The 12,039-nt window shown below is 35.2% G+C and overlaps 1 protein-coding gene across 1 annotated transcript in view; it reads right to left on the bottom strand.

The window, feature by feature from the left end:
- Window positions 1-6,766: 6,766 nt before the first annotated feature.
- Window positions 6,767-12,039, bottom strand: part of LOC109089818 (interferon-induced GTP-binding protein Mx3-like) — a 32,389-nt gene continuing 27,116 nt past the window's right edge. Inside the window, exons 4-13 of the mRNA XM_042715408.1 lie at window positions 11,682-11,830; window positions 11,454-11,592; window positions 11,161-11,359; window positions 10,826-10,904; window positions 10,417-10,539; window positions 9,950-10,082; window positions 9,689-9,844; window positions 7,669-7,745; window positions 7,371-7,580; window positions 6,767-7,285 (exon numbers count right to left, since the gene is read on the bottom strand). Of these exons, the coding sequence (XP_042571342.1) occupies window positions 7,061-7,285; window positions 7,371-7,580; window positions 7,669-7,745; window positions 9,689-9,844; window positions 9,950-10,082; window positions 10,417-10,539; window positions 10,826-10,904; window positions 11,161-11,359; window positions 11,454-11,592; window positions 11,682-11,830 (1,490 nt within the window). The 3' untranslated portion in view covers window positions 6,767-7,060. The remainder of the gene's footprint in view (window positions 7,286-7,370; window positions 7,581-7,668; window positions 7,746-9,688; window positions 9,845-9,949; window positions 10,083-10,416; window positions 10,540-10,825; window positions 10,905-11,160; window positions 11,360-11,453; window positions 11,593-11,681; window positions 11,831-12,039) is intronic.

The raw sequence follows: 12,039 nt of genomic DNA, 5'->3' as shown, positions 1-12,039 counted from the left end.
TAATAAATAATATATTTTTTGGATGCTTCTTTAAATTATATAATTTAGGTTTCACCCAAATACAGTGTTTGCGGTGATGCTGAAGAGAAATCTGTGACTTTAAATCTGTGTGTCAGTCTTGGTTATAGTGCATCACACAATGCAAATGCAAGTCACAGACTGAACACTAACAGACTGAACTAACTATTGTTACTGCCCCCCGGACAAACACTCTCAGTCATACACAGATGTTATCTACTTGAATGGTGAAAGACTGAAATCTCAAACACATTTTGTCAAGATTGCGATTCAGTAACATTTCAAATCATATAGAAGATCTCAATAACTGAAATCACACACAAAAACTGCAGGCTTGTCCAGCAACATCATGAAAAAAAATCTGTGTAAGTAAATATATACACGAGAAATGTTATACAGAAAAATTCTGTTTTTACTATCTATTAAGATGATCTAACATGATCAACAAATGTTTATATATTAGCCCACCAGTATTGAGTCTCAGACAAGGGTACCTCACACATGACCTTAAAGTTATATTAAATCAGAAGTGTTGTTATTAATAATTTCAAAATTGAATTACTCTGTATTTAAGACAGTCTGAAGTATCAGGTTTCAACTGGTAAGAAGCTGCTCCCCCCACTGACCTTTCTGGGTTTTACAAACATATATAGTAAATCAGTAGAAACTATAAAGAACTAATATACATACAAAAACACATACTTATATACATAAAATACTCCTTATATTAGTAACTCACCTACTAAATCTGATAATGTTAGTTCAGGATCCATCTGCAGAAGTTTGAACACAAGGCATACCGATATTATGAGGGCAGCCACCATGAAAACGAATCTCAACTTTTCTGTGAAAGTATGATTATATATAATTGACATTATACAGTAATATTCATCTTTGGTTGTAGATTTAATGTTCACATTTTATCTTGCTCCTAATATGATGAGTTCAGTAAAGACAATTTAAAGACATATTACAATTTTTCTTGGTTTCGGACCATGTTGGTCATTTATAGACAGACCTGAGATCAACCTGGTGGACCTGGTTGATTAAGCTGGTTAGATCTTTTAAATCACCTTGGAGCAGTAATAAAACAGAAGCTATCATGTAACAAAACCAGTTTAACCAGTTTAAAGGGATAGTTCACCTAAAAATGAAAATTTTATGTTTATCTGCTTACCCCCAGGGCATCTAAGATGTATGTGACTTTGTTTCTTCAGTAGAACCCAAATTATGATTTTTTTTAGCTCCAGTCGTTGCAGTCTCTCAGTAGTACAATCCATGGCAAAAAATGCAAGAAGAAGAAGAATGCCTCACATGCTTGTTGCTATGAAGCACATTCACAACAGTTCTAACAGTTCGGACATTGCGTGAATCAGAGGGAAAAAAACTATATAAATACTGTTCAGTTTCTTGCACAGACCGATCGTTTTGTGTCTTTACACATCAGTGTATTGTTGCGAGCCGCAGGGTTTAATTTGGATTTGTCTGTGCATGTTTTTTTTACTCGCACAGATTCTCTTATCATTTAACATGCATTGTACAGCTGAGAGACTGCAACTCAAAATTTGTGTTCTACTGAATGAACAAAGTCACCTACATCTTGGATGCCCTGGGGGTAAGCAGATAAAAATCTAATTTTCATTTTTGGGTGAACTATCCCTTTAAGCAGACAGGAACATACCTAATACAACAAAAATTCAATGATATTAGTAGTCATAGAAGAAAATTATATAAAGTCTATTTAGGAGGGCTGTGGCATCACAAACAACTTTGAAAGCTGAGAATACATTATTTTTCTGTCAACTATGCAAAGAAGACATTTGCATTCGGAGTCACTTTCCAGTTTGAATGGAACTTGAATGTAACCAAGAAAGAAAACACTGCTCTGTGCTTCTAAACGAGACATTTAGCATGTCTTCAAAAACATAACTTATTCTTGCCTCTCTGTCTGTTGTGTAGCACAAGGGGAACAACTAGAAATAAAAATGTCAACATAGACATAAAAAAGAGAGGAAAAAAAGAGACGAAATAGATAACGAAGTGAAAGAAAACAAACCTCTTCGCATGTATATCATGACTGAATTGTTATGCTCCGCTCTACTCAAGGCAGCTGTACATCCACTTTAAGTGAAGGTGAAGAAATACAGGTTATTCAACACATCACATTAGTAATCTATCATTGGATCAATTTCTGTCTTTATAAAACTGTTCAGTGTTGTCCATGCTGATCTAATTGATTGAAATGCTCGAGACTTTAGACCGTAGGGTTAAAACCTCAAAAACAACACAGAAATGGGTCACTGAGCTCAAAACCAAGCTTCAACCAATGGCCATCCAAATACTCTGAACAGAACCAAATAAAAAAATATTTTACTTAAATTAATATGAAAAGAACCATAATATATCTGAAAGTATAAAGGGTCTGGAGTGATTCTGTATAAAGGAATGGTCTCTGATCTCTTGTGAGGTTTTCTCTAACCTCATCAGGCATTATAGGAGAAAATTTAGAGCGGTTAAACTGGCAAATGGAGGTTTCAAAAATAACTGAATAAAATGGGGCCATTAATTGTGGCCATTGTGTATTAGAGAAAAACATTTATTTCTCACAGACATTTCCTCCCATTTTAAATTCTTATTATCCAATGAAAGGATACATTTTTGTGAATTTTTTTAATAAAAGATCAAAAGGATTAACAATGCAGATGAATTTTCACAGCCTTCTTATTAACATAATTACCAAGGGGGCTGATATTTTTGGCCACGACTGTACATGTAATTTAGGACACATGCTATTGAATTAAACAGTAGGTTTCTTGAAGCATCTCGTTGTCACAGTTCTTCTGGATTTATTCTCTCTCAGTTTGTATGTCATTCCAGACAGACTGGGTGATGATCAGATTAGATCTCTGTGTGGAGCACTGACGAAAATCTCACAGGATTATTACAATTAATGGCAAAATGAATTTTTGGAAATGTAAATGGCTATTTCCTACTGAAGCAAAAGATAGAAATAACTGACTTAAAACCATTTTTAGCTGGTGAAAACACTAGTGTTCAAATAATTTTGGCTACCACTGCATACTGTATATGAAATGCTAATCCAAAAGAGAAAAAACAGCCCGTATATATGGTATATTAGTTTATTGACATTTAGTACATTAGTTTTTTGAAGCATATAAGTATGGAACACCACAAATTACAATGTAGCTATAGATCTATAAATACACATACATACACACACATATAAATCAGCATAAAATTTATACCCATGCACCACCACCAACACCTAAAAAGTAGTCTTGCACTCTTAAAAGAGGCCGTATATTATCCTAAGTCAAAATAACTGCAGTATCGTCCCCTAGGGGGCAGTAATACTGGAGACAACAACTGCAGCGGAATCTGTACCTATCCAAAATAAAGACAGAAGAAGCTAGATGCCTGACTACAGACCCGACAGCTTCATAAAGGTGATCCATTAGACGCTCCGTTAGCAGCTTGGTGTTTTACATTTATGTTAGGAAAAGGAACATTTACATCCAAATGTAATTTAATGCACACAGAACACAACCTAGAAATATATTTCAGAATATGCTTAATCGGCCATTTTCAGTAAGATTTAACGTCACTAAATATGTTTGTATGCCTGTGCGTTTAACTTGAATAATGTCCAAAAGATATCTTTTTTTAAAGCAGTGGGTAATTCACTTTTGATTTGCTTAAAATCTACTTTGTGATTCTGTTGGCAAACATGTTTATGGTGCATTCTATTCAACGTGTTTATTGCTAGTGCAGCAGAAATAGACCGCAGCCTTACAAATACACATCTTCCCACATCGTGGCATAGACATGTGGGGGCATGTTAGAACGAGCTATTTTAGGTAGGAGTGGTTGACTCTTAACTTTTAGAAAGAATATCTCTTTGGTTTTGAGACTTTAGTCTTTTCAACTTTACAAATCTTCTTTATGCACCAAGAGCTTGTATCACTCCAAAGTTAAAGTAAAAATTGAAATCTTGTCATATGACCCCTTTAATCTCCTCTGGTTTATTTCTTTGATTGATTCTCCATTGTCTCCTTTGTTTACGTTACTCCGGCTTTGACAGATCTGCAATTGCTTTTACTACTCCTTTTTCTTTTTTCCACAGGTATCTCTCCCTCTCTCTTTTAAGTCTCTCTTTATATTTTATAGGGTGAACAAAAATGAAATTCATATAAAAGTAATGGTGGAAATGAAATTTCTGTATTTGTTTTGTGAAAAAATGGAAGATAGCTTCACTGATTAGCTTTGAATTCATACTTAACATTTCATGTAGCTATGCAAAATACTCATTTAACTTAAAATTTTTAGCTTTTTAAAAACACCCTTGAAGGTACAGCGTGTTTGGAAATGATGTAGAATAAATATATTAACTGATCAAGCAATATTTACCGTGAATTTTCTTCATTTGTTGTTGATGAATATTTAAATTCCCCCATGTCCAACATGTGCTCTGATGTCACTGAACATTTCAATAGAAACCACCTAAACAATCTTTTCACACAAACCTCAGTGTTTCTCAGAAATGACACCAATACTGAGACTGAGAGAGAAGCTGGACAGCTATATTTTGTATAAAATGTAATATTGATAGTGGTCTCACGTTAACTACTATGTATTTTAATTATTTTACTAGTGCTTAATTCAGGTACATTAATAGTTACCAGAAAAGTCATATTTTTAAACTGTATTTTCATTGTTAAAGTTGAAAAGTTTGGGTGTGCGACAAGGAGAAAACAGTGATTTTGACACCTATAAGGAGGTTGAAAAGTATGAAAAAATCATAACAGAAAGGTAGTAAAAAGTTTTTAAGGTTGTTTTATTGTCAGTTTGACATAGAAAGAGAAATTTTTCCAAAATTATATTTATTTTTAAAATGTGACCAAAGAATATAAAAGTCTTAGAATCTAAGAATCACCCATGTACTGTATGCTGCTGTACTTTTTTTAACGTACTTTCTGAATATTTGTAATGTACACAATATTTAATGCATTAAAGTTTTCTAGATATCAAAGTGTGTATGTGTGTGTGTATGTACTGAAAAAAAACAGCTTTATAATATACTAGTAGTGTAATGCTAATACATTTCTAATGAGGTGAAATACAATTGAAATGAACTTGAAGAACATTAAAACGATGCTTCAAATATACTCTAACTGTAGTTCACGAAGTATTAAAAGTACATTTTAAATGTATTTTAAGAAATATACTTAAATTGCACTAAGTATACTTAAAGTGGTTCCAATTTAACACAATATTAATATATTAAATATATTGTAAATAGATTTAAAAAAAAATTGAACTTAGATCTTGAAATACACTAAATATACTTAAAATTGTTTCAAAATAATACATTTAATATTTGCCTTAATTTCTCCTCTATTTAAAGGAGGTGACCCATTGCATTTAAATAACTATAGGCCAATATCTAAATTGTGTGTCTTATCTAAACTTTTAGAGAAACTAGTGAACGAACAATTAAAAACTTATCTGGATTAAATAAACTTCACTCTCCCGTTCCAGTCCGGTTTTAGAAAAAACAACATAGTACCATTACAGCCGCAATGAAAGTACTTAGCGATATAACTACTGCTTTAGATTGGTAAACAGATTTGTTCAGCTCTTTTCCTCGATTTATCAAAGGCTTTTGACAACAGTTGATCATGGCATCTATATAAAAAGACTCTCTATGCCACTGTTGGTCTCTTCTGATTCTGCTATAAATTGGTTTGCTGACTATTTATCAGGTAGAACACACAGTCTTGTGGTCTTGAAAGACTGTATGTCATCTGTCCTGTCAGTTTCCAAGGGAGTCTCTCAGGGATCAGTTTTGGGACCCCATTTATTTTTCGTTATACAATAATAATATTTGTGATAACATCCCAAACATTAAATATCATCTTTATGCAGATGATTCTGTTATTTATTGCTTTGCGTCATAAGCTTCGGATGCACTTCAGTGGTTACAGACAGCATTTAATACTGTTCAGTCCTCGCCTTCGTCAACTTAAGCTGGTTTTAAATATAGATAAGACTATTAATTAATGATGTTTTCCGGACCTCTAAATTTTGAACCAAAAAAAATGTCCTGATATTTTATCATTTGCAAGGCACTAAAATTGAATGTGTTATGTGTGTTATAAATATTTGGGCATTGTATTGGATAGTCAGTTAAGGTTCAAAGTGTATATTGACAAATTAATTTCCAAACTTAAGCTAAAACTTGTTTTTTTTTTATTACAGAAACAGAACTTTATTTTCATTTAATGCTAGAAAATATCTGGCATCTGCAACATTTCTACCTTTGTTGGATTATGGAGATATACTATATATGAACGCCCCAACACATTACTTAAAAAAACTTGATATAGTTTTCCATAGTGCTTTACGTTTTATTACTGGGTGTAGCTATCAAACGCATCACTGCATTTTATATGAGAGGCAGAGTTACCATCCTTGCATACCCGAAGAAGTTTTAATTGGTATTGTTTATTTATAAGTCGATTTGCAGTCTTAATCCACATTATTTGTCTCTCAACTTCTCAAATTCCAACGGACGCTACAAAACCTCCGCTCAAATTATTTGATGCATCTGAAAGTTCCTAGGTTTCGAACAGAGATAGGGAAAAAAAGGTTTTACATATAATGCTGCCTCCTCTTGGAATTACCAACACGATAACCTAAAGCTTACCACGTCACCGTCACTAAATGAGTTTAAGCTACTTTTAACAAATTACATGTTTTATCCTTTGGTGTGTTTTTATGTTTTTGTTGTATATTGTATAATTGTATACTTTTACTATTTGTTGCTGCCTTCTTGGCCAGGTCACTCTTGTAAAAGAGATTTTAATCTCAATGAGTTTTAACCTGGTTAAATAAAAGAACTGAACTGAATATGCACTTAGTGTATAGTGTTGTTCAAATATAGTAAGTGTGTCTGAAAAAGCACAATTTAAATATATTTCTTTTGCACCTGGGGAATGTTACCCTCCAGTCAGTAGATTGCTCAGATGAATTTACTAAGTTTTTCTTGACCAATTCTCATACGCTCCAGATCAACATGTAGTTCTCTGCGCTTTCTACCAACATCAGAGTCCTCGAACAGGAGCTTGCTCACATTTGCCCCATCTAGTAAAGTCAACATGTCAATAGACAGGAGGTGAGCAGTTTGCTTCAGCATGAAAAGAGTGATCATCATGGGCAGCTGGTCAGCCATCCGCTGCACCACAATCTGAAAGAAAATCAACGAGCTGCTAAGCATTGCAGTCCATTCAGTTTCATATTTGTTACTGAAAACTAAGAAAACCTCATAATACCTGATAATACGCCTTCAGCATATCACTGTACTTGCATTTTTTGTCAAAGAGAGGTATCTGCTCTTCTGAAAACATCTCTTCGGTAGTCTCTTTCAGGCTCTTCAAATATATAGGATCTTGAGTGAAGATCATGTCTTCCATTTCAAACTGCTCTGAAATCCTGTTCTCCGCCTTTTCTTGCTGGACTGACAGAATGTTGTCAATTTTGCCCTAAAAAAATGAAAAAGTACAGAGGAAATTTGATTAAAAATGGTCAGTCATTCAGTTTTGTTTGCCACTAATCCAGAGCAATATTTACCTTAGTGATATCTAGAAGAACAGGGTGGTTCTGGAAACACTGATTGACTACATCATTAAACTGCTTGATGACGATGCCTTCAGGAAAAATACATATTTTGAAAAGGCAAATAGTCTCACAAACCAGATGTGCTAAAACTACAAATACATTCCAAGTGCCACTCAGTTATGATCTAAGACAGGTGCATCTCAATAAATTAGAATGTCTTGGAAAATTTAATTTATTTCAGTAATTCAACTCAAATGGTTAAACTCGTGTATTAAACTACTTCAATCTGTGTGCATTAAACTTATTTAAGTCTTTGGTTCTTTTTGGGGGAAGTCATGGCCTAGTGGTTAGAGAGTTTGACTCCTAACCCTAAGGTTGTGGGTTTGAGTCTCGGGCCGGCAATACCACGACTGTGAGCCAGGCAGGCAAGGTACCGAACCCCAACTGCTCCCCGGGCGCCGCAGCATAAATGGCTGCCCACTGCTCCGGGTGTGTGTCACAGTGTGTGTGTGTTCACTGCTGTGAGTGTGCACTTTGGATGGGTTAAATGCAGAGCACGAATTCTGAGTATGGGTCACCATACTTGGCTGTATGTCACGTCACTTTCACTTTTTTTTTAATTGTGATGTTTTTGGCTCACTATCTCCACAAATTAGAATACTTAATAAGACCAATAAAAAAATATTTTTAGTGAATTGTTGGCCTTCTGGAAAGTATTTTCATTTACTGTACATGTACTCAATACTTGGTAGGGGCTCCTTTTGCTTTAATTACTGCCTCGCGTGGCATGGAGGTGATCAGTTTGTGGCACTGCTGAGGTGGTATGGAAGCCCAGGTTTCTTTGACAGTGGCCTTCAGCTCATATGCATTTTTGGTCTCTTGTTTCTCATTTTCCTCTTGACAATACCCCATAGATCATCTTTGGCATTCACCAAATCCTAATTTAATGGCCAGTCAAGCACACCAACACCATGGTCATTTAACCAACTTTTGGTGCTTTTGGTAGTGTGGGCAGGTGCCAAATCCTGATGGAAAATCAGCATCTTCAAAAAGCTGGTCAGCAGAAGGAAGCATGAAGTGCTCCAAAATTTCTTGGTAAACTGGTGCAGTGACTTTGGTTTTCAAAAAACACAAGGACCAACACCAGCAGATGACATTGCACACCAAATCATCACAGACTGTGGAAACTTAACACTGGACTTCAAGCAACTTGAGCTATGAGCTTCTCCACCCTTCCTCCAGACTCTAGGATCTTGGTTTCCAAATGAAATACAAAACTTGTTCTCATATGAAAAGAGGACTTTGGACCACTGGGCAACAGTCCAGTCTTCTTCTCCTTAGCCCAGGTAAGACACCTCTGACATTGTCTGTGGTTCAGCAAATTCCTTGACACTGTGTGTGGTGGCTCTTGATGCCTTGACCCCAGCCTCAGTCCATTCCTTGTGAAGTTCATGCAAATTCTTGAATCGATGCTTGACAATACTCATAAAGCTGCAGTTCTCTCGGTTGGTTGTGCATCTTTTTCTTCCACACTTTTTCCTTCCACTCAACTTTCTGTTAACATGCTTGGATACAGCACTCTGTGAACAGCCAGCTTCTTTGGCAATGAATGTTTGTGGCTTACCCTCCTTGTGAAGGGTGTCATGATTGTCTTCTGAACAACTGTCAGATCAGCAGTCTTCCCCATTATTGTGTAGCCTAGTGAACCCAACTGAGAGACCATTTTGAAGGCTCAGGACACTTTTGCAGATTCGCTGATTGGCATGTCACCATATTCTAATTTGTTGAGATAGTGAATTGGTGGGTTTTTGTTAAATGTGAGCCAAAATCATCACTATTAAAAGAACCGAAGACTTAAACTACTTCAATCTGTGTGCACTGAATTTATTTAATACACAAGTTTCACAATTTGAGTTGAATTACTGAAATAAATGAATTTTTCCACGACATTCTAATCTATTGAAATGCACCTGTATTTTGGTCTTATATTGGAAACCAGAAAGATGTTAAACATGAAGATGTGTGCTGGTACCTTTGATGACATTGAGTAATTTATTGGCAGGGTCTTTAAGTGTGGCCACATGCTTCTGCAGAACCACCTCAAACATTTTGTAGTTGCTGAAGCCGAGCAGTTCTCTCCCTCTGCAATCCTTGTAAAATTGTATTTCCCCTTCAGAAGAATCATTAACTTGTTCGGGAGCAAAACAGTTTTTTTTTTTTTAGTTTTTTTTAATAAACACAACAGTGAATTTAAACTTATATTATGTTTTCTTAAATATGAAAATATACTGACAGGATAGCTTTGTGTTATAAAGATGATCATTCCATTTATTGAATTCCAACCGAAGCTGGACATATAAATTTTCCTCAATGATCAGCTCTCCGGCTGATATGGACTTGATTTGGTCAATGAATTTCATTATAGTCTATGAGAGCAAAAATAATATTTATTACATGAAAAATAATGTTATATAATAAAATCATATAGAAATATAATTAAAAATATATGTAAATAATATAAATAATTTGTTTAGGTGATACTGGGGGATTCAGTATCGTCATCGCAATAATTTATTCTAATCATTGCTGTTCCACAATTATTGGCAAAAATGTAAATTAAAAATTTAAATTATAACACTACCTTGTGGCGGCATCTGACAAAATTTAGAAGTATATCTAGTGACACATCAGTTGTTGGACCCAAAATAATAATTATGAGAAGCAATAAGATGTTATGGACTGAGATAATTAAATTCTTACTTCAGTGAGGAATAGTTTGGCTCCCTTAGGGTCTTGTGGTGGTCCAGACTCATACTCTTTGAGCTTATTCCTCAGGTCCCACAACTGCTTTTTCATCTGCTCATTGAGCTGCGGCAGGGATTTCTGAAAAATGAGTGGAAAATAAATAAATAAATGACATGAACAGTGATTTAGACTCAAAATGAATGAGATGTCTTTTGCCATTTCAGTCTTTTTCACATTGCATATGAGGTGTGTGAAACGATATAAACATTTAGTTAACTTATCATGGTGTAGGGTTCTAGCAAGACTGCAAACACAAGGGTTAAAAAGATGGAAATGCATCAGTGGAAATTTATGACTGATTTTGCTTTCAAAACTGAAAAATTTAAAAAGTATAAGTCTGAATCCCTGATGTTTAGAAACTTACTTTAATATGATCAACGAGATGCTGAGTCAGTTTGACAGCAAGACTTTTAATAGTCGCTTTGTCCTCATTCAAGAGGCATCTGTTGAAAAAGAAAAATAATTTTTTTGTAAGGTGGCATACAGTAGCTTGATAAGCAGGTATTTAAAAAATGGCCAATGGGAGATGCAGCTGAGTTATACTGAAATCTCTGTATCTTTAGTCCAGAAACACAATCACACTAGAGAACTGGTTGGAATTGTAAAAAAAAGCAGCCTGATCTAAACAGGGCAAATCAAGTCTCATGGATACACACATTTTTGAGAGCAAAAGGTTAAAAAATCTTTTCAGATTGTAACCTGAAAAAACTGTGGTTTTGGAAGAAATCTCTCTCTTCTGCTGCTGCCTCCTCCAGAGAAATTTTCTCATTGATCTGTTGTTGTCCTCTACACTTCACCATGATGTAACCTTTGCGGAGAGGAATCGTTTTGTTCTGAACAATGTCCAGAATTTTTGTTTCTGTTCCCCTGTCAATGAGGTCTGGCTTGGTCAAAATGGCTGTGAGAATGAAAATTTCTTATTTGTAAAATCTGCATTTGCTGACAGAAGTGCTAAAAGATTTGTTGACATTGTAGATGTTCTGCTTCATTACCGACAGTTCTTTTTCCATCAGGATCTACTTCTTGTGCCATTTTTAATGCTTCTGTTGTTGCAATGTCAGTGTTACAAGGGACCACTACCATGTTTATAGTCTCTTGGTTCTCAATATATCTCATGATCAGATGTTTAATCTATAAGACATGAAGGCAAGACATGAAGTTTTAAAACTGGATAAGAAAGGTAATCAATGTGGCATGCAAAATTAGATTATATCACCCACCTGTTCTCCTATATCCTCTGGTTGTCCATTTACTGGGACTCGGGCAATGCCAGGCAGATCGATCAGTGTGAGGTCACAAACATCTGGTGACATGACCTCTAAAGTGATGAGCTCATCACATATTCCTACTCCTGCCAGCTCATTCTGGGCTGTAACACACACATTGCAAAATGTGTTTCTCAACATACTGTAACAGAGAGCTATTTGTTTCAAATACATTTGACACAATTGTTCACGACACCCTCACTAAATGATTATTGCTTGTTTTTTTCCATTCAGTGGCGAAGCTACAGGTGGGTGCAGTTGGGCATGGACCCACCAACTTTCAACTGTGGCCCACCCAATGAGTAGTTAGTAA

This window comes from Cyprinus carpio, chromosome A25 (assembly GCF_018340385.1).
Source record: "Cyprinus carpio isolate SPL01 chromosome A25, ASM1834038v1, whole genome shotgun sequence".
Lineage (NCBI taxonomy): Eukaryota > Metazoa > Chordata > Actinopteri > Cypriniformes > Cyprinidae > Cyprinus > Cyprinus carpio.
Note: the sequence above shows the minus strand (reverse complement) of the source record. Positions and strands in the feature narration are given on the sequence as shown.